At 44.6% G+C, this 22,700-nt stretch overlaps 1 protein-coding gene across 1 annotated transcript in view; it reads left to right on the forward strand.

Moving 5' to 3' along the window:
- The first annotated feature begins 4,515 nt into the window (after positions 1-4,515).
- ARF3 (ADP-ribosylation factor 3) overlaps positions 4,516-22,700 on the forward strand; it is a 131,295-nt gene continuing 113,110 nt past the window's right edge. Inside the window, exons 1-2 of the mRNA XM_086510175.1 lie at positions 4,516-4,760; positions 4,836-4,874. Of these exons, the coding sequence (XP_086366301.1) occupies positions 4,658-4,760; positions 4,836-4,874 (142 nt within the window). The 5' untranslated portion in view covers positions 4,516-4,657. The remainder of the gene's footprint in view (positions 4,761-4,835; positions 4,875-22,700) is intronic.

Here is a 22,700-nt window from a genome sequence, read left to right on the forward strand (position 1 = left end):
GCGGTTTTGTCATAAAAAGACAAGAGGACAAAGTGTGCAAATGTAAGAAGGCTTTGTATGGGTTGAAGCAATCTCCTCGTGCTTGGTATGAGAAAGCTGACACTCATTTGGTTAAACAAGGCTTTCGTAACAGTCCAACAGAAAGCACATTGTATGTAAAGCGTGAGGATGATGTATTTCTCATTGTGGTTCTTTATGTTAATGATTTGCTGATAACTGGACCAAATGAGAGACATATTGCTGAATTTAAGGCTGATTTGAATGCTACTTTCAAGATGAAAGATTTGGGGCTGTTGCATCATTACTTGGGTATACAGTTTAAGCAGTGTGATGGTGGTATTGCCTTGTGTCAGAAAAGTTACATAGAGACATTGCTATGTAAGTTTGGACTTGAGGATTGCAAACCTATTGCCACTCCCATGGAAACAGGTTTGAAGTTGAGTCTACATGATGCTGGCGATCCTGCTGATGTCACTCTTTACCAAACTGCTGTTGGCTGCCTCATTTATGTATGCAACACGAGGCCAGATATTCAGTTTGCAGTCTCGCAGGTCAGCAGATTTATGCATAGCCCAGGGTCTAAGCATTGGCAGGCTGTCAAGAGGATTTTCCGCTACCTTAGTGGCACTTTACATCTTGGCTTGTTTTATCCCAAGGGGGGATCATTGCCGCCAGACTTACATGCTTTTTCGGACTCAGATTGGGCTGGTTGTTTTGACACGCGAGTGTCCACAAGTGGTTTTTGTTTCATGCTTGGCAGTTCATGTATATCATGGTTGAGCAAGAAGCAACCTACTGTGGCCACTTCGAGTTGTGAGGCTGAGTACAAGGCAGTCTTCACAGCTATGGTTGAGTGTGTATGGCTCAGATGCCTTATGGCTGACTTGGGTGTTGGACAGGACACTGCCAACACTATCTACACTGACAGTCAGAGCGCATTGGCAGTTGCGAGGAACCCAGTTTTTCATGCTCGCACAAAGCACATTGAGGTGCATTACCACTATGTCAGGGAGAGGCTCTGAGCAGGAGAGATCAGCTTGGCTTATGTGCCAACACAGGACAACCTTGCTGATCTTTTCACAAAGGCATTGTCTCGTGAGAAGCTTGAAGCTTTCCGCAAAGCTTTGGGCTTACTCCCCTTTGTGGAATGATCCTGTCCTCAGGGCATGGCACTTCCCTTTACTCATGTGCCAGCTCTCGTTCACCGCATCACTCCAGGGGGGATTTGTTACCATATACATGTGGTAGTGATGTGTGTGAACACACTAGGACCGCCGGGGCATTTTTTCCCTCTTTAGGAGGTTTTTTCCCCCGTGCATTGTATATACGCCCATCACTCTAGGGCTAAATATCTTTCCATTGCACACTAAGTAATATACTCTCTATTGTGTGCCTTGAGCTTCCTTCGTCTTCTCCAAGCTGTGTGTGTTTCTCTGCAACCCTAATTCCAACAATTATCAAGGATCTCCATGAAAGTTTATGGGCAAGATGTCGAGGTGTACATTTACCAAAGTAAAAGAAAGGTATTGGTGGAAAGGATGTATAAGGATGTGGCTTAGTTTGTGGAGTCTTGTGTGACATGTCAAATGTATTCGAATATAAGGCATCATGATGGACTACATCCTACTTATCCATTGGCCATACATTAAAAATAGGTTGTGGACTTGGTCACAATGCCTTTGGGATTTTAGCAAATGAGGTATTTGGATCTTGCAAGAGAAGATTTGTCTAATCAAGTTGAAGGCCATGCATCGAGGAAAACGAATACAAAAGATGTATGTGAGTTCCTTCTTGAAGATGTAATCTGTCGTTATGGATGTGTGGGAAAGATAACTACAGATAGAGGAGAATTGGATGCTGATGAAGTAAGGGAATTCTTCTCTAAGATGGGAATCAAACTAGCTTTAACTTGTGCTTATAACCCATAGGGCAATGACAAGAGTGAAAGAGGACACCTCCAGTAATTAAAGGTTTGGCTAAGGCTTGTGATAAGCTTGGAGAGTGGCCAAGGTTACTTCCGTTTGCATTATGGGCAGACCGTACGACACATAGTTCAGTCATTGGCTATATGCCTATTTGAATCGATGTATGGTCAAAAAAATGTGATGCGAATTGAAGGTGTAGTTCTTACGTGGAATGCATTGCCATGGGAAGATGGAATGAGTAGAGAAGACCTTCTTGCATTTCACATACGGAAATTGGAAAGAAGGCCTGAAGACATTGAGCTTGCAAAAGCTCGACTAAAGGATGCAAGGTTGAAAAACAAAGGTAGATTTGACATAGGCTCATATCGAAAGCCGTTGAAGAAGGTGATTGGGTGTCGGTGTATGATAATAGCCTTGAAAACCAACATTCTACAATAAGGAAGCTTGCAAAGAGACGGTTTGGCCCTTATGTTGTTAAGCATGTGCATGGAAATGCAGCTTACACTTTGCATGAATTGGTTGGGATAGAATGAAAATTCCCATGACAAGATAAGGTTAGATTGTTCAAAAGAAGAGGAGATGTTGATCTATTTTATGCACAACCTAGTGAAGAGGATGATGGATCTAACTATATGCAAAATAAGGATGAAAGTGAAGATGTGGTGTCTAACCATGAGTTTCAATGCCTAACAAATACTATTGCGGTAGATACTAGAGGATGTGCAGGTTCAGAGGCGTGGATGACATGCTCTGGCACATGCACAATGTGAAATAAAAACATTCACTTCACTTTTGACACCTTTCAATGCATGTAAATAAAAGAAAACATGTACATATCGTGATATATGCTAAAGCGGCTAATGCCGTCGCTATCATGCATATAGCTATTTGCGGAGTCGTGGCCCTAGATGTGGCACCCTTGCGTGTTTCTCCACTTAGTAAAATGCCTAATTTGGTTTTAAAATGTACATATTTGAGCGCTTCATGGTGGCATACTCATCTCGCTTATAAAGATTGATGCGGACAAAAAATTCCAAAAATAACAACCCACGAGCGTTGTCGTTAAATTTCATGGAAAGTGATCCAAAATGGAAGAGTGATGCATATCTATGCTTTTTATGATTATGTGAGTGATCCCACAAATTTAGGGACTTTTTTGACTCCGTTTGGGATTTTTCACATAAAAAATTGTCTTTTTTGGGTTAAAAATGAGCTGAGAACGACCTAGTTTTGGTCAAAAATGGGCAAAACGACCCCAAAGTTGACACATCAGCTCATATTTCCATTGTTAAGAGAGAGATGGACGCTTCTTAGTGAAAAAACCTGCAATTTTCCCCTTTTGTGCAATTCACTTCATGGTTGCTCTATGAGTGTGTAGTGCACTCTTGCCTCTCCGCTATCTTGTATTTGAGCTTGTGAGGGAGTGAATTAGGGTTTCCCCTCATCAAAATGGCGTGTGGGCTTCAAGATGGAAGCTCTTAGATCTCTACAAAATAAAAAAATGGCTGTCGTGAAGATGGGAGCTTATGTATTCCTTTCAACAGTTTGAAGTTACGACTATGTAATTGAGGGAGAGGCTACATGATTAAGTAATGAAATAACGTTCACAAATATAAAAGACTTCAATCAACCCTACCAGCACATACTGGTGGGTTCATTATTTTATTACATGCGAATATTGCTAGATCCGTTCATTCGCTGTTTGGCAGTAGCGCACAGGGCAAGCAAAACTCCTGCAGTGAGTTCCGATTCGAACCCGAGATCAGCAGTACCAGAAGTCCTCGTGCTAACCACCTCAGCCGTCTGCTTTTGCAGCTGCCATCTTGTGCCTTTAATCTCAAAAAAAGATGTCGCAACCTCCTCCGAGCATGTGATCCACCTATGGTTGCCACCTGATGCCGCCTTGATTCTCAAGTCCTTGCATTGACATCCCCTTCAATTATGAAGGCCATCATCGCCCCTCAGGATCGTCACCGCCCTTTTTTTTATTTCAGCTTGGTCATCAGAATTTGTTCAAGACACCTACCTTCTTTTTTGAACCACCTCAGCCGTCTGCTTTTGCAGCTGCCATCTTGTGTCTTTAATCTCAAAAAAAGATGTCGCAACCTCCTCCGAGCATGTGATCCACCTATGGTTGCCACCTAATGCCGCCTTGATTCTCAGGTCCTTGCGTTGACATCCCCTTCAATTATGAAGGCCATCATCGCCCCTCAGGATCGTCACCGCCCTTTCTTTTAATTTCAAGTTGGTCATCAGAATTTGTTCAAGATTCGCCACCTACCTTCTTTTTTGAAAATCGTAGGGACATACTAGCACTTTGAAAAAGGAGAGTAAGCTATCTTTTGGGTTTGGGTACTTAAAGGCTCTCCTTAAATTGAAGCTTTCCATCTCCAATCAGGGATCTCCTCTAGGCTATGATCTTGAAAATAGAAACTACTAACCTCTTCATCTACCACTTTGGGTGCAACCCAGTGCAATGCTTTACCCCCCTAACCCAGTGCAATTGGTGCGACCCGGCTCTAATTCCAGTGCTTTTAGTTAGCGAATGCCATTCCTCAATTGAAAGTCGAACGACAGCGTCCTTGATCGAACTCCATGGTGGTGCGCAGACATGCATATGAACCTTGTCACAAATTCGCCAATGATAACCTGGCTTGATCCGCACTTTGGGTAGCTACAGCGACGATCCGTGGGCCCGCGAGAGAGAGAGAGAGCGAGAGAGCGAGAGAGCGATGGGGATTTTTATGTCACGAATCCTGGCCTCTCTTTTCGGTGAGAAGGAGGCTCGAATTTTGGTGCTAGGACTGGACAATGCTGGCAAAACAACCATTCTCTGTATCCTTCCTGAAATGCTAACGTCCTGTGCGGATGATGTATCTTCTTGGTTTCCTTTGACCTGCTGCTGCATAGATCGTCTGCAAGTCGGTGAGGTGGTATCCACAATACCAAGTAAGCTCTTGTTTCTCACTTTTTCTTTTGGTCCGTTCGTTGCTGCTTGTCAGGTTTGTAATTTGATCTCCACGTGACCTCCATGAGCTGTACTATAAATGTTTGACTCGTAACTTTGTCCATTGGTCAAGGAAAATAGTGCTCTAGTCATCGAGTTAATGTCGAATAGAGCAGTTGATATTTTGGCCTTTTCTTATCCCATGCATTTATGAAGACTTGAGAAGCATATGCTTATATCCTTGCTTGTGTGTGACTTTTCTCCTACTAGCAGAGAATGAAGTTAAACTTGTAATCAACTTTCGGGGTTAAGACTTGTAGAAGGTTATCCACACTCTTGATGCCAAAAGGGTTGCACATGTTTATAGAAATTTCTCTCTTTCCTTGTAGGGTGACGAGGCTCCCTCATGAAACATTTTCATAATTATTCAATGTGCAAATATTCGAGATATGTCGCCACCAGATGGTGGTATCTTTGGTTGCATATCATGGTTGTGTGACAATTTGATCCTCCACATGCATCACCTTCAGAGTTGCGACTCACCCTCGGTAACCTTACAACTGACTTATCCCCCGACCTGGGCAATACGACACTCCCAGCTCATTCACATTGAGAGCCACACCGAGTTGCGGTTTGGTGGCGTTGTTGGCGCGGATTCTGTTTTGGTTGACATCGGAGGATTGGAGGTAGGAGATACACGCAAGACAGCGCAGACATCTTGGTCTGGCCACTTCTCTTCTCAGAGATTATTCACAGCACAGATTGCTCAGTTTGGCTTCCCTTCTTCATATAGGATGATCATGGTGCAGATAGCTTGGTCTGACCACATCTCTTCTCAAGGCCCTTCACAGCGCAGATTGTCGAGTCTAGCTTTCCCCTTATCTGGATTACCCTACCTACTTACAAGTACAGGACACCATCCAGTGGTGGTCCGTGCGATTTCTCGGTGACTGCTGCAGCTTATGGTAGCTTCTACAGTGCAAATTGCATAGTCTGGCTCTCCTTGATTTGGAGGACGTTCACGGCGCAGATTGCTACATCTGGCCTTCCTGGAGCTTTACACAGCTTAGCCACTTGGCAACTTTGGGTTACAGGTTCATGTATTGACAGGCTTCCTATAACCGGCCTGTACAACGTAGAGGGCGGTACTATTTCAATTACCTGTTAACTTTTCACAGAGCACTGAGAAGGAAAGAGAATACAGATGTGTCCAGTGACTAGAATGTCACACACGAGACCGACACCGTATAGGCCCCAAAAGCTAGCATCCCTTTCGGTATTTCTTTATTCAATTTAAAATAGACGATCCGAGCACTTAGTACAAGCTTTCACAAAGCTGTCCAAATGTGGCGAGGGCTGAAAACGCAGGTTTCCGACCTCATTTCGGCAGCATAACGGTGCAAAAACCCCTGTAGGTCAAAAGTACATGTCCAAGACGAATTTCCTCACTATCTGGAAGCTTTCTGGTGAGCTGTCACTGTCACTAGGAGGTGTGTTTTTCCTGTTGCCTTCTCTTAATATGTACTACATATTTTTATTTATTTTTACTTTGACTTGTTTTCCGTGGAACCCTTGAAAAGGTGCAAGTGGACATTGCATGGCGAGTGTGAAAAGGCTGCGGCCGAATAAGTTTCTCACATCGGGAGTCTAGGTTGGTCAGTCTGGAACTGTTCGGGCTAGTTAGCACTGCATTCTGATGAGTATGGAAGCCTGTGTGCACCAAATGAAGTCTGGGCCTGTCGGAAAGTCACAACTTTTCAAGTCAGTGGGAAGTAGAGAATTAGATCAAAAGGGGCAAACTGGACACATGGCGGCTCCAGGCAGATTTGCCACTTCTAGCATGAAGAGGGGGCGCCCAATTTGAGAGAGGAGGCTGATTTTTGCTCGAGGGAAATTACAGTGTGTGCGTGAGTGCTTTAATGGAAAGCTTGCCTTCTCCTCTGTCTCATGTAGCGTGATGACTTGCTCTCGTGCATCTCTCTCTCCCCTTTGGCACATATGGTAATGCCCCACTAGTTGGGCTACTCAAATGAATATGTACAGTTCTAGGGGTTTATGCGCGTTTGCCAAGGCAATAGCCTTCTGAACAGAAACCGGATTACCTAACTGCTAATTCCCCACAGGTACACAGCTCCATCGTGGAAGATTGCGAGTTTGGAGAGTTTTCTCGCGTGAAAACTAGTCCAATTCACAGGGGAACTGTCCCATTGCGTGCGGGAGCCCTTGGGACACGTGCAGGCGTGTTAGCTCGGTTAAAAAGGATCCAAAACAGACCATTACAGCCTGTTGTGTTTTTCTGCAGGTTTAGGGTTTCGCACCTAAATTGCAAGGGAACACCAAGGGAGCCCCATGAAAGCCTTTGGATACGTGTACAGGCTTTTGGGCACCCGACAATGAAAAACAGAGAATTACAGTACGATGAATTTCTGTGAGAGCTCACCAGAAAGCTTCCAAATAAGTGAGGGAATCCGTCCTCGACAAGTACTTTTGACCTGTAGGGGTTTTTGCGTCGTTATGTTGTCGAAATCAGGTCAGAAACCTGCGTTTTCAGCCCCCTCGCTAGGTTTGGACAGCTTTGTGAAAGCTTGTACTAAGTGCTTGGATCGTCTACTTTAAATTGAATAAAGAAATACCGAAAGGGACGCTAGTTTTTTGGGGCCTACAAGGTGTCGGTCTCGTGTGCGCAGTCACATTGTAGTCGCTGGACGCAACTGTCGCGAGGACGTGGCAACTGCTAACCGTAGTTGTTGGTTTCTTTCCAATGATTTTTGTTTAATTTTTGAGACTCTTTTTGAAGTTGCAAATGGTGGGACATTGTATGGCCAATGTGATTGGTAGTTTTACCCGCAGACGGAAAGTTGGTCGGCACTGGAACTCGTAAAGTAAAAGGATGTCTAGGCTCAGTTCAAGATCATGTAGGTCCCCCCATCGCACTTAGCAAGTGGATACTAGGAAGTGAACTCAATAAAGGTACAATGTCAAGGTGGGGTCACCGAAGGAAAGTACTCGACAACTCGGCTACATTGCATTTTTGGATGCGGTCCCTGTAACAGACTTGGACACTCCAAGTCAAGAATCAATCGCGACAACACCAAATAACCACTTCAAACAATTCACAGATCACAATAAATTTGCACTGGCCCGGCGGAGTTCCGTGCCTAGAGATATTGGCCCCAAAGATTGGCACCCCTTTCGGTATTTCTTTTAATATTAGTCAGTTCAAAGTACAAGAGGGTGACTCGGGGTTGACTCTCAGACTCTGCATCCAGATGCTCTGAGAAGTGAAGGCCCAAGCCACTTATTTAAATGTTTACAAGGGATGCCAAAAGTAGAGCCCCAAAAGCTTGAAAGCAAAAGCCTGAAAGCAAAAGTTCTTTTCCCTCTCTCATAGAGAGTTACTGAAAGCAAAAGCAATCTCTCTCTCTCTCTCTCTCTCTCTCTCTCTCATTGTGTAGCCAAAACTGACGCAAAAGCAAATTCTGGCTGTCGTAATTCACTCCGCAAAAAGCGGAAATCCGTACATGCTGCCACGTCATCATGCGCCGGCAGTTTTAGGGTTTGCTGAATTTAGGGTTTCAGCCAGAAATTAGGATTTACTGCAAATTAGGGTTTCTGGCAGTTTTTAGGGTTTGCAGGAATTTTAGGGTGTCAGCCAGAAATTAGGGTTTCTGCTGTCTGCCACGTCATCACTTTGTGACATATTCCCCTCTTGAAAGCATTGTAATCGACCGCGATTACGCCTGCAAAACCGACAAAAGCCATAAACTGTCTTAGCAGACACTGATTGTTAGTACCTACGTACTAGGAACACACATCTAGCACATGTACCAAATCGACAGTCATATCACACGACATCACAGGACATCACATGACATTCAACATTCATTCGGATCTTAGAGCATGATTTATCGGCAATGTAGCTAGCAATCACATCTAGGTCCAATCGGAACCTCATCGATGTCCGATTGACTAACCCCTATTGCAACCATGTCTATTCGAGATCAATCAGACCAAAATGCTGCAGTCATTTTGTCTATCAGTTCTTGCACTCAAAAAAAGTGAAGAAACAAATCAGTATCATTATCAGGAATTCCATTTCATAAAGTCATACAGCAGTATCCCTGAAGCTCAAAGAGACATCAGTGACTCTAGTATCTAAATCAAGGCATCTGTTGACAAAGGAGCGGAGTGACTCCCCTCTTGTGCATCCCATTGCACCAGATCTCCGGCCAAGTTGAATTCTGGGTTCCATTTGGAGTAGACTATGCTAAACCAAAAGCATGGAGGTAAAGTTTCACAAGCTGAGGAGTATCTGCTAGGTCCTCCTCCTCCATCCACTTCGCATCTAGTGCAGGATAATTCTTGAACTTAACCAAGAACTGCCTTCGGACTTTACCTTTAGTCTTTGTATCTTTATGTGTCAAAATCTGTTTAGGAACAAGGATCTCCTCGTTTTCTTCCACTTCAGGTTACTCATCAGGCTCCCCATCATCAGGCACATCACCTTAAAAGGTTTTAAGAGACTCACATGGAATGCATTGTGAATCCTCCAAGTATCTGGCAGTTCCAATCGAAAGGAGACATCATTTATCTTTTCAGTAATCTGGAAAGGTTCGAAGTATCACATACTAAGCTTTGGAAAAAGCCTCTCCTTTCCCTTTTTCTTTCGTAGGCGTACCTTCTCAAAACGTAAGAGCACCCAATCATCCTCCTTCAATTTCATGTCGCGACGATGGCGATCCGCTGCCTTTTTCTGTCGTTCTTGAGACTTTTGCAAAGTCTCGCGAACCTTGGCAAAAGCCGTATCCAAATCTCTCGTATATTCATCCGCTTCAAAGATCTTATCTTTCGTGCTCAGGAAGGGTGGAACCTTCGCAGCACCTTCAACAATCTCAAATGGCGCCTTCCCCGTCGAAGAGTGTATCGTGTTATTATAGGCAAATTCCACCAAAGGTAAGTATCTTTCCCATTGAGTCTTCTGATCCGAGATATAAGACTTCAATAAATCTAGAACCACTGAATTGGCAATCTCGGATTGCCCGTCAGTTTGCGGGTGGAACGATGACGAGAACTGCAACCGCGTGCCAATGTTCTCCCAAATTGCCTTCCAAAACAAACGCGTAAATCTGGGGTCTCTGTCGGAGACTATCGTCTCAGGCATGCCATGTAATCTGAAGATCTGGTCCACAAACAGTCTTGCTAAGTGATCCGGCTTGACTGTTTTCTTCACTGGAATGAAATGAGCCCGTTTGCTAAATCTGTCAATAACAGTCCAGATACCATCGTGACCACTCTGTGTCCTCGGGAGACCAAAAATGAAATCCATCACAATACTTTCCCAGGGGCGGGTGGGTATGGGTAAAGGCTGTAACAATCCCTGTGCCTTATGCCTGTCAAACTTGACCTTCTCGCATACTAAGCAACTGCGCACAAACTCTTCCACATCCTTTTTGAGTCTCGGCCAAAACAAGTATCTCTCTACCCCTTTTGGTGGTAGCAATGCCGCGGTGACCCGTAAAAGATGGACAGTGGCATTCAGTCATAACCTTTTCTTTCAACGGTTGAGTAACGCACAACATAGTCTTTTTCATCAAGTAGCCTTCCCGGAAGGAGTATCTAGCTACTGTCTCCCCATCCCGTATCCGTGTGAAAATATCTGCAAAATCTGAATCTGTGGCATACTGATCAACCAGATCCTCGAAGCTCCTATGATGTATCGCGGAAATAGCCAGAACCAATGGCTTCCGAGACACAGCATCTGCCACCACATTCTTCTGTCCCTGAACATGGACAATCTGGAAGTGAAACTGTGACAAGATGTTCGCCCACCGCATCTGCTTTTCCAAAAGCTGCTTCTGTGACAGCAGCGCAAACTCTGATGGTCTGTAAAGACAATAAAATTTGCTCCGAGTAGGTAATGCCGCCACTGAGTAAGAGCATGGATAACCGCCAAAAGCTCTTTCTCATATATCTGTGCTGTCATCTCCGGCCTAGAGAACAATCGGCTCTCGTAAGCAATGACATGGCCTTCTTTCATCAAGACCGCACCGAGACTACAACCACAAGCATCACAATATACTTCAAATGACTTCTGCAAGTCCGACAAAGTCAAAACTGGTCCCGTAGTCAATTTCTCTTTCAAGGTCCGAAAGGCAGTCACCTCTGTGGATCCCCACGAGAAAGGGACTCCTTTTTGTGTCAAGATCTGCAAAGGGAAAGCAACCTCTGCAAACTTTCGTATGAACCGCCTGTAGTACGAACACAGTCCCAAGAAGCTTCTAACTTCATGGACATTCTTCAAATCGGGCATATCACGAATAGTCTCTATCTTGGCCTGGTCCATTTGCACTCCAGCTGCTGAGACAATGTGTCCCAAAAAGTGTATCTGTGGTAGGAAAAATTCACTTTTCTTTGCATTAATCACTAACTTGTGATCTCGTAATGCCTGAAAGACCTGAAGCAGATGATCTCTGTGTTCTGCCTCATTCTTGGAGAAAACAATGATGTCGTCAAAGAAAGTGCCAACAAATAGTCTGTACTCTCGAAAAATCCTGTCCATCATGCGATTAAACGTCGCAGGAGCATTGGTTAAGCCAAAGGCATCACCAAAAACTCAAATAACCCAAAAGTAGTCCGGAATGTTGTCTTGTAGCTGTCTCCCGGCGCGATTCGGATCTGATGATATCCACTCTTCAAGTCAATCGTGCTAAAGTACGAGGATCCCTGTAACCTGTCGAGTATATCATCGATCCTAGGAATCGGAAATCTGTTCTTGATGGTGATTTTGTTGAGAGCTCTATAATCGATGCACATCCTCCAAGATCCGTCTTTCTTCAAAACCAACAACACTGGAGAGCAATACGATGAAGTACTAGGGTGGACAAGACTCTTTTCCAAGAGGTCTTTCACTTGGTTCATAATCTCTTCATTCTGTGCTCGGCTCACACGATAAGGTGGCCGGTTCGGTGGTGTGCTTCCAGGTATCAGATCAATGGTATGATCTTTAGGACGAGTAGGTGGTAACTCCTGGTAGGCCCTCTGAGAAGCAATCGGCGTGAGAGTGGAGAAAATCTTGGCGTTCTTTATCAAGTTTAGACATATTTGTCCTATCCTTATCGCTCAATTCTTTCATAAAGATCGAGTAAACAAACAGACTGGATTTCATTAATTTTGAAATGGCCGAAGCCGATACAATAGGGACAGACTCGCCCTTCAATTTAATATCAAGTACAATTGTTCTGCCCTTTTCTGTAGTCAAAGTCGCTTTTCTTGCCCGATAGTCGACCACGGCGTTGTTCTTGTGGTACCAAGGAATCCCTAAGAGAACATCAGAACCCTCCAAAGGCATTATGAAGAAGTCCTCATGCCCCAAATAGCCCTGACAATGCAACCGAAGTTTGCCAATGACAGGTGTAATGGCTACGTCCTTGCCGAGTGCCGCTAGAACTGCCTCCGCAAGTGGTCCCATCCAATCGGGAGTAATCTCGAGCCGCGCCGCCAATTTCGGTGAAATGAAGTTGGCCTTGGCCCATCCATAAAAGAAAATCAGGGCCTCTTGATCTTTCACTTTGCCCCAAGCTCGGCAAAGTTCTGTACTCTCATCCATGGTGTCGGGATCGGTGCCCACACAATTTGGAACCAATCCTGTTTTCATCTTGCCTTTTCGTCCACATTCCTCAGCTGCTCTCGAACTCTCAGGCTTGTCGTCGTCCTTATCATTCTGTTCTTTCTGTGCCTTTTTAGGGCACTTCGCGGAGATGTGTCCCGGTTCCCCGCATCCAAAGCACTTCCCTTCTTTGATGAATCGAGTTCGCTCATGAGGAGTAAGCTTGGGTCGTGCATCCTTTTTCTCTGGGGTGCTCTTTTTCTTTCTACTTTCATTCCCAGAAGTCTGTTCGGCTCGTTGTGGCATGTTCTCATCTGTGGGGTAAGTCAGACTGCCAGAGTGAATGGCAAAGCCCCGCTTCGCATGACTCATCAACTCCTGAATAGAAGCTGACTTCTGCTCCAAGCAGTGATCTCGGATCTCTGTAGGTAGACCCAAGGTGAACCGCTCAATCTGTTCTCTGAACGTGATCTTCTTGAATGAAGACGCGGGTAGAAAAGAGCTCTAGAATCTTTCACAATAAGCATTGATTGTATCTTTCTTGGTCATTTGAAGATGGTTCCAAGCAGCTCTTATATCTCGTTCATATTCTTGCGTCAACCAAGAAGAAATAAAAAGCTTTTTGAATTTCAGCCATTTAATTGGCGCAGTCTTGTTGAAAAGAAGCGTGGACCACCAAGTACGAGCATTCCCCTTAAGGTAAGAGGTAGCTCTCCGAATCTTGGAGTGCTCTGAATAGCGTCCTCCCGCGAAAGCAATGTCAAACTGCTGTATAAACGACAAAGCCTTCGAAGCATCTGAGTATCTTGAAAAGGTATCAAACTTGATCGAGTGGCCACCTTCCTTAAACTCTCAGACTTTCTTGCTTTTATCTTCGAGAAAGTCATACTGGTTGGCTTTGTAAAAGTTCTTGTTCGCATAGAAGTTTCCATCATCAGAATGTGAGCTGTCTGTAGACGAGTCCTCAGTAGAACTGTCAGGCTCTGGGTGAGATTTAGCCTGCTTTGCCTTTTTCTTGCCCTTTCCGAAGCTTTGTTTCTTGCTTCGCTTTTTACCTTTTCTGTCTTCTTCGCTCGAATCTGAAGAGCTAGAAGAACTGTCAGAAGAAGAAGAAGAAGAAGAAGAACTGGGTACTTCTTCAAATTGAACACGCTTCTTCTGTTTCTTTGCCTTATCAAAAGTTGACTGACCACCCAAATATCCCGGGAAGTCAATGCTTTTCTTTTGCTTTTTGCTGTGCTTTTTGGCTTTCTTTTGCGCGTCAAAAAGCTGGGCGATCCGTGCATCAACCACCTCTTCTAATTCCTTCTCTGAATATTTCTTGTGAGCAGAAGGTTTCTTGAGAGTGGGTGTAGTGGTTTTCTGCCACTGCTCATGCACTTCTTGAAAAGAAGTCTCGCTCATATATTTTGCAAGTTTTGGGTCCTTCGCAAAATTGAGCATTATCTTCGTTGCATCGCCGATCAACTGGCGACGCTCCATCTCTCGCCGCTCCGCCTGAGTAGGCCGAGGCGGGCCATACTCTTTGCCGGAATCTTCGTTGTGATCCCTGTCCGCATCTCCAGATGCAAAGGGAGTCGACTGATCCTTGCGTGAAGCCATAGGTGCCGCAGGAAAAAAAATTGGGGATCCGATTTCCCGTAGAAGAGAATCCGGCCGTGCTCTGATACCACTGTAACAAACTTGGACACTCCAAGTCAAGAATCAATCGCGACAGCACCAAATAACCACTTCAAACAATTCACAGATCACAATAGATTTGCACTGGCCCAGCGGAGTTCCGTGCCTAGAGATATTGGCCCCAAAGACTGGCGCCCCTTTCGGTATTTCTTTTTAAATTAATCAGTTCAAAGTACAAGAGGGTGACTCGAGGTTCACTCTCAAACTCTGCGTCCAGATGCTCTGAGAAGTGAAGGCCCAAGCCACTTATCTAAATGTTTACAAGGGATACCAAAAGCAAAGCCCAGCTTGAAAGCAAAAGCCTGAAAGCAAAAGTTCTTTTCCCTCTCTCACAGAGAGTTACTGAAAGCAAAAGCAATCTCTCTCTCTTTCTCATTGCGTAGCCAAAACTGACGCAAAAGCAAATTATGGTTGCCATAATTCACGCCGCAAAAAGCGGAAATCCGTACCTGTTGCCATGTCATCATACGTCGGCAGTTTTAGGGTTTGCTGAATTTAGGGTTTCAGCCAGAAATTAGGGTTTACTGCAAATTAGGGTTTTTGGCAGTTTTTAGGGTTTGCAAGAATTTTAGGGTGTCAACCAGACATTACGGTTTCTGCTGTCGGCCACGTCATCACTTGTGACAGTCCCAGTGGGCATTGATGGTCAGATGACCAATGGGAGTCCAATGGAAGCATTTCCTAAAATTTACGGAACTGCTATTTTGGGCCATGAAATGTGTTCGGGCCATTAGCTTCAGAATGAGGAGGGGAAAATTTTATTACTCTGCTGCAAAGTCAACTGATGCACTAGTTAAGAGTTTTTTAAGTAGGAAGCCCAATGCGGGGAAATTGCATGTATGAGTGCCAAGTGGCACTTTTTGACCAATTTACCAAGTCTGGGAGAACAAAACTCGTAACTGACTGTTTGGAGCAGTTTTGGAGGCTGAGAACTCTGATTTTCAGCCATTTCTCTCCATTTTCGAGCTTTCCATGACTTTACCTAGGACCAAGGAGCTCATTTGCAGCATTGGAAGGCATCAGATGCAAGTTTACAAGGCTGTTTTGCTGCGTTTTCAGCGATACGCAGGTTTTGGCAGCCATGGAAATCTTCCCCTTTTGCATCTATTTGTTCACAGATGCAATACAGGTCAAGGGCAGAAAAATGGGCGCTGAATTTTGTAGTTGGGAGGGCTCATTTGTGAAACCTGTCACACAGGTTAAGAGCTATGGAGTGCTTTCTTTCCACTCTATGTACAGTTTGGTGCTAGGGGTGACGACCTGCACACTACACACTGCTCTCTCTCTCCCCCCTACGTGCAGTTATGTGATGCCCCACAAGAGGGCTCTTCATTTGATTGTTGTACAGCTGTATGGTTTCATGCTTTTATGTTGAGGCAAGAGCCTCCTTGAGCAGGAACAGGAGTAGCTAACTGCTACTCCAGAAGTAGGCACCGGTGAGGGTGATAACCTCATTGTATAGGTGCAATTTTAGCGCTGGTTATGCGTTGTATTTTGACAGTTTTTCAGCCATACGGACGCTAGAACCATTGGGAACAGTGCCCCACTGATAGAGGACAGTTCGGGGACTGTTTAGGGCTGAAAACAGGGCAAAAACCAGTAAATACAGCGAGCTGAATTTACTGTTTTTGGGTAGGAATCAGAGGGTTTATGCCAGTAGAAGCGAGTTCGAGCAGAAGCGAGTTCGAGCAGGGGAATTGGTTTTGGGCAAGTTTTGGGGTTGTTATGTTGCCGAAATTTTGCTAGAACTGGTGGTATCTAGCGGGATACAGTTAAAGGATTTTTAGGACTCTTCTTTGTAATTTACCCTCCTAAAGAATAAAGAAATACCGAAAGGGGCGCCAATTTTGGGCCCTACAGGTTGTCGGTGTCTGCTCGGAGCATTCTAGCTTCCTAGTCGTGTGTGTGCCTAAGTGTTAATTCGTCGCAGGTTACCTTTGCTCGTTCTCTGTGTGTGTGTCTTAAGTAAAGAATTTCGGGTGAAAGCCAAAGCCTACCACCCTATGGGCCAGTTTCAAGGTTCCATTCTCGGGATATCAATCACTTTTTCCTCAAAGAGTGAGCCTCGGTTGTTTTGGGTAAAGACAGAGTGCAGGAACGCGGGATTACACTATGGCTGACAAAGGGAAGGGCATTATGGAAGAGGGTTCCTCTTCGAAGGACAGACAGGAAATTCCGCATGTTCGTACTGCCAAAAAGTGGTCAAATTAGGGTTGATTTTCTGCTGCGTTTTTAGGGTTTACAAGTATGAACCAAGATGAGATAGGGAGAGGTCTCACAGTGGTAGATTGGCCACTAGATCTCCTGCGGGAGTGATGTGGGTCTGCCAAGTGGCACGCTGCTCGCCGATTCTCTGAGGCCATTGCTTGGATTCTTTGACGCATTGGTAAATCATCTTGAAAATTGAGCTTACTTGGTCGTGGGTAGTACGCTACAATGTTGTGGAATTATGCTCGTTTGCAGAGGCAAGAGCCTCTTGCACAGGTAAAAAGTTAAGGGACAGGTTGCAAGATGCTATGTGGTGAAGTTCAAGAACTATCCACTTATGAATGGAAAGTGGATGGAAGAGCATGAACTGTCAGAGTCACCAAATGTATTGCAGCTTTATCTTGAGGTCTTTGGGTTACGGCCTATGTCACGATTGTGACTATGTTAATAGCAATACATCTACTCCTAGTTGCAGATATGCGAAGTGCCATGCCAAGGAGGACCCCTGCGCTTGGATGGTCACACCCCTTCGCTCTACGGGTGCGACTCTTCGCCCAATGGTTGCAGCTCTTCGCCGAAAGGATGTGTCCTTACGTCTAAAGTCGCATCTCTTCACCATGAGACGTATCTTTTCATTTATGTCTCTTCGTCTCCTATATAAGGAGCCCTTGTATCACACTTTCAATCAATCAAACACAGAGTCTTCTAAGTCTTGTCTCGAGTACAGTTCAAGTTTCTTAAGTCTTAATCATGAGTTTAAGTACTCAATAAAGGATTAGTACCTAGAATCCTCACAGTGGTATCAGAGCAAATTTTTTCCTGGGACCCGAAGGTTTTGAGCCTCTCACTCTCACCGCTACCCTCTCCCCCGCCCCCCTTTCCCGGAGTTGCATGGAAGCAGAAGAAAGATGGTACGCATGTGCATACAAGCATGAGGTAACATGAATTTTTCTGTTCCAATTCTATAAATAAAGACAGAACACAGATGTGTGTGCGTAACGTACCCGGAGAGGCTCGTGTACCTTTGCTCGGGTTGTACTCCCTCTAACCCGCCCTCGCACCCCTTCCTGCGAACGGGCACACGACAAACAACATGCCCCTTCTTCTCCGTGCTCGCACCTTTTCCAAAGGTTGTGCCCCTTTGAAGTTTGTGCACCCTTTCCCCAAATTATGCGCTGTTGTGCTGGCTGATTGAAGGGCTGAAACGCTGCATGCTCTTCACGCACCCCTTCTCCAGGCAACCCTTGGCGCACACTCTTTCATGTTGAAACGCTGCCCTTGCTGAAATCGCTGGCTGTTGCAAGTGTCACCAATGGGCTGAAATAATTCAAACGCTGGCTGCCCCTTCATGCGCTGGCTGTTTTTGACACTCTCTGGCTTTCTTACGTAAAGAGTAAAACACCAACAACGTATACATTTTTTTAACACTAAGCACAAGGCCCTTCATTTTATAAGTGGCCGCCCAACCCCATATTATTTAAAAACCATGTGAAAGCCCCTTTTCACTTGAACCCTTCAATTAAAACTTACTTAAAAAAAAAGGTGAAGAACCTAGCAGGATAGTTAGTGAGAGTTTCCAAATTTGCCGCCTTGCCCCCACTGGTTCCTCCTCTCACACTCGTCCTCTCCTCCGTGCGCCATCGGCACCGTATCCATGGCAAATGTTGAATTCAAAGTGGACATCCCGTAAGTTTCATACAAAGAGGAGATTCCGGACAGCGTTCTCGCGGAAATTCCTACTACACCGAAGACATAATTATTATAGATACTCCAAAACCGGAAGTTATTGAGATTCCCGATTTGTCATAACCGGACGTGATAATTATTTCTGATTCCTAGACTCCAGAGCGTCTTATGTCCCAACCCAACGTGTGCAAAGGAGGGATAATGATAGAGCTAGCACATCATATGTACATATGAATTCAGTGTAATAGATGGAAATGACAAAAGTATGAAGGTCTCATTAAGTCATTTGTATCTATGTGTTACGACCTTTCTTGCGGATACATGCGATGATAAAAGAGTGCTAACAACACAAGATCATCAGTGTCATGTATTTATGGTATGCAATCGAGGACGTTTGTGATTTCAAGAGGGGGGTTTGTCACGAGGACGTGGCAATTGCTAACCTTAGTTGTTGGTTTCTTTCCAATGATTTTTGTTTAATTTTTGAGACCCTCTTTTTGAAGTTGCAAATGGTCGGACATTGTATGGCCAATGTGAACGGTAGTTTCACCCGTAGATGGGAAGTTGATCGACACTGGAACTCGTAAAGTAAAAGGATGTCTAGGCTCAGTTCAAGATCATGTAGGTCCCCATGTCGCACTTAGCAAGTTGGTGGATACTAGGAAGTGAACTCAATAAAGGTACAATGTCAAGGTGGGGTCACCTAAGGAAAGTACCCGATAGCTCGGCTCATTGCATTTTTGGATGCGGTCCGAGTGGGCTTTGATGGTCAGATGACCAATGGGAGTCCAATGGAAGCATTCCCTAAAATTTAGAGAACTGCTATTTTGGGCCATGAAACGTGTTCACGTCATTAGCTTAAGAATGACAAGGGGAACATTTTATTACTCTGCTGCAAAGTTAATTGATGCACTAGTTAAGAGATTTTTAAGTGGAACGCCCAATGCGGGGAAATTGGATGTATGAGTGGCAAGTGGCACTTTTTGGCCAATATACCAAGTCTGGGAGAACAAAACTCGTAACTTACTTTTTGGAGCAGTTTTAGAGGCCTCATGAGAACTCTGATTTTCAGCCATTTCTCTCCATTTTTGAGCTTCCCATGACTTTACCTAAGACCAAGGAGCTCATTATCAGCATTGGAAGGCATTAGATGCATGTTTACATGGCTGTTTTGCTGCGCTTTCAGCATACGTAGGTTTTGGCAGCCATGGAAATCTTCCCCTTTTGCATCTATTTGTTACAGGTTAAGGGCAGAAAAATGGGCGCTGAATTTTGTAGCTGGGAGGGCTCATTTGGGAAACCTGTTACAGGTTAAGAGCTATGGAGTGCTTCCTTTCCACTCTATGTACAGTGTGGTGCTAGGAGTGATGACCTGCACACTACACACTACTCTCTTTCTCCCCCCTACGTGCTGTTATGTCATGCCCCACAAGAGGGCTCTTCATTTGACTGTTGTACATCTGTATGGTTTCATGCTTTTATGGTGAGGCAAGAGCCTCCTTGAGCAGGAACAGGAGTAGCTAACTGCTACTCCAGAAGTAGGCACCGGTGAGGGTGATAATCTCATCGTACAGGTGCAATTTTAGCGCTGGTTATGCGTTGTATTTTGACTGTTTTTCAGCCATACGGACGCCAGAACCATTGGGAACAGTGCCCCACTGATAGAGGACAGTTCGGGGACTGTTTAGGGCTGAAAACAGGGCAAGAACCAGTAAATACAGCGAGCTGAATTTACCGTTTTTGGGTAGGAATCAGAGGGTTTATGCCAGTAGAAGTGAGTTCAAGCAGGGGAATTGGTTTTGGGCAAGTTTTGGTGTTGTTATGTTGTCGAAATTTTGCCAGAACAGGTGGTATCTAGCGGGATACAGTTAAAGGATTCTTAGGACTCTTCTTTGTAATTTACCCTCCTAAAGAAGAAAGAAATATCGAAAGGGGCGCCAATTTTGGGAACTTGCGTACGTTATATGCCAGGGAATGTGTTCAAGACAATGCAAACAGGCATGGGTAACCCTATGTACGCGAACATGGGTGTGCCAACCAGGGTTGCAGGGTGCCTATGGCCAGTTTCGAGTGCTTGGAACAGAGTTTGGTATGGCTGGTTTTTCGCAGCCATATGCCCAAAATGCAGATATGACACGTAAAACGGGTGATGCGAGTGCTGGAATGAACAGTCATGGAGCACCACTGTTACATGTACCTGTTTATGATAATGTGGCTCCTTTGAGTCAGCCAAAGGATTACAAGGAAGGTGGGTAGGGAGTGAAGTTTGAAACTTTGCGAGGATCTGAGGATCAATTGAAGGCTTTGACTTTCATACAGCAGCTCGATGCAGCTTATGCTGGGGGAAACTTCACAGAATCTTCAAGATACACAAGGCTGCCACTTTCTTGAAAGGGAATGTGCTTTAATGGTGGACCGCATTGTTGAAGCAGGGTCAAGCCCCAACAACGTGGGTCCAATTCAAAAAGCTTTTTGCGCTTGCATGGCTGACAAACACTTTTGAAGTGGATGTGATGACAGAATGGCACGAGTTGAATGCTAAACAATGTGCGAATCTGGAAGAGTACAATAAACAGTTTTGGGCCGCACTGTTGCTAGTCACCTCTTACAAGTTTGTGCCATTGTCATAACAGATTGAGAAGTACTGCTGCGGATTGCCCAAGAAAATTAGGAACTATTGCACAAAGACTACTGTCATGAATATGTTCCACTTGATTGAGAATGCAAGAGTGGCCAGCAATCTGTGGAAGGGAGATTCTGATCGAAATAGCCACAAGAAAGGGTCCAAGGGCAAACAATTTTCAGCCAAGGGCGATGTTGCAGCAAAGCCTTTTGTGCCTCCCACAAACAAGCCCTCCAATGAAGAAGCTGATACGTCCAAGAAGCAATCTAAATCTTCTTGGGGACGAGGACAAGGACAAAAAAGGCATTTTTCTGGCAAAACTTTTGAAGAAAGGAAAGCGCTTAGAGAGGCCAAGAAATGCTACATTTGTGAAGAGGAAGGACATTTCACAAATGAATGCCCACAGAAGAAGTCACAGAATAAGGATGACAAGTCAGACCATAAAGGGAAGAAGCCAAAGCCGAGTGCAGGACTTGTCCCAGATTTGGTTGGAGACTAGCCCAACATAGATGCCATGGAATTGTGCAAAGCTTGGGGCAAAGTTAGAGACCAGACCGTTGTGTTTTCTTTGATCCAGGAGCCCGTGCAAATTTCATATCACCAGAATTGGCATCAAAGTTGGGCATTCGTGTAGAGGAGATGGGTATGACAGGGGAAGCAGGTTTGGCATGCCCAGGTCATTTAAAGCATGTTACTCCCATTTTTGGGAAGCTTCGTCTGCACATTCAGAGCTATGTGGATGTGGAAGAATTTCATATTATGCCACTTGAGGGCTGTGATGTGTTACTAGGTATCCCATGGTGTTACATGTTGCATACTATGGTGGATACTTACAACAAAAAGATTACCCTTGTAAATAGAGGAAAGACTCATGTCCTTGATGTAAAGCTTAAAGGCGAGTTTGTTCCAGTGGTTTCTGCTTCTAGTTGTTTCTGCTTCTGCTATTTCATCTGTAATAAAGAATCATCTTTCTGCGTACTTGATTTTTGCAAAAGAAATACATGAAGTTGTATCTAATTTGTCTACCTTAGATAAAGACAGGTCAACTTTTTTTAAGTGGTTTCAGTGATTGTTTTTCGGACTCTTCGTCAGGGGAGTTACCTCCTGAGAGACCTGAGGATCATACCATAGATCTCGTGCCAGGTTCCTAGTCCACCTAATAGACCACCATATAGGGTTAGTGCAGCTCAGCAGAAAGAGATTATGAGTTAGGAAGGGGCTGATTCAACCCAGTTCATCCCCTTTTTGTCCGCCTATACTCGTAGTGTAGAAGAAAGATGGTTCATGGCGCATGTGCATTGACTATCGTGCCTTGAATAAGAATACCATCAAGAACAGATTCCCAATACCGAGGATAGATGACATTCTTGATCGGCTTGAGGGAGCGTCATTGTTTACAAGGATAGACCTCAAGAGTGCCTACCATCAGATACGCATTAGGCTAGAAGATGTCCATAAGACTATGTTCAGGACAACATTTGGTCTCTATGAGTTTCTTGTCATGCCATTCGGTCTCACAAATGCTCCTGCCACGCTTAATAGAACGATTGACGTAATTTTTAGACCACATAGAAACTTCGTGGGTACCTTTGATGACATGATTGTCTACTCAAAATTCGAAGAGGAGCATAGGGATCACTTGACCGTAGTTTTCAATGAGTTACGTAAGAACAGGCTACTCATTAATGCGAAGAAGAGTGAATTCTTTTTGGAAGAGATTAACTTCCTTGGGCACATTGTTTCAAAGGATGGGGTATGCATGGATCCCGCCAAAGTGGAAGCAAATAGGTCATGGCCAGACTTGAAGTCCGTACATGACATTCAAAGCTTCCTAGGCTTATGTTCCTACTATAGGAGGTTCATCCGAAATTTTGCTGAGATTGCTTCTCCATTCCATGCAGTGCAAAGAAAAGGAGTTACTTTCAAGGGGACAGCCAAGGAAATTTTAGCCTTCAAACACTTGAAAGAGAAGCTGACTTCAGATCCTGTAATCATTTTGCCAGATCTTTCGAAACCTTTTGTGGT

This window comes from Adiantum capillus-veneris, chromosome 4 (genome assembly GCF_014529385.1).
Source record: "Adiantum capillus-veneris isolate H3 chromosome 4, ASM1452938v2, whole genome shotgun sequence".
Taxonomy (NCBI): domain Eukaryota; kingdom Viridiplantae; phylum Streptophyta; class Polypodiopsida; order Polypodiales; family Pteridaceae; genus Adiantum; species Adiantum capillus-veneris.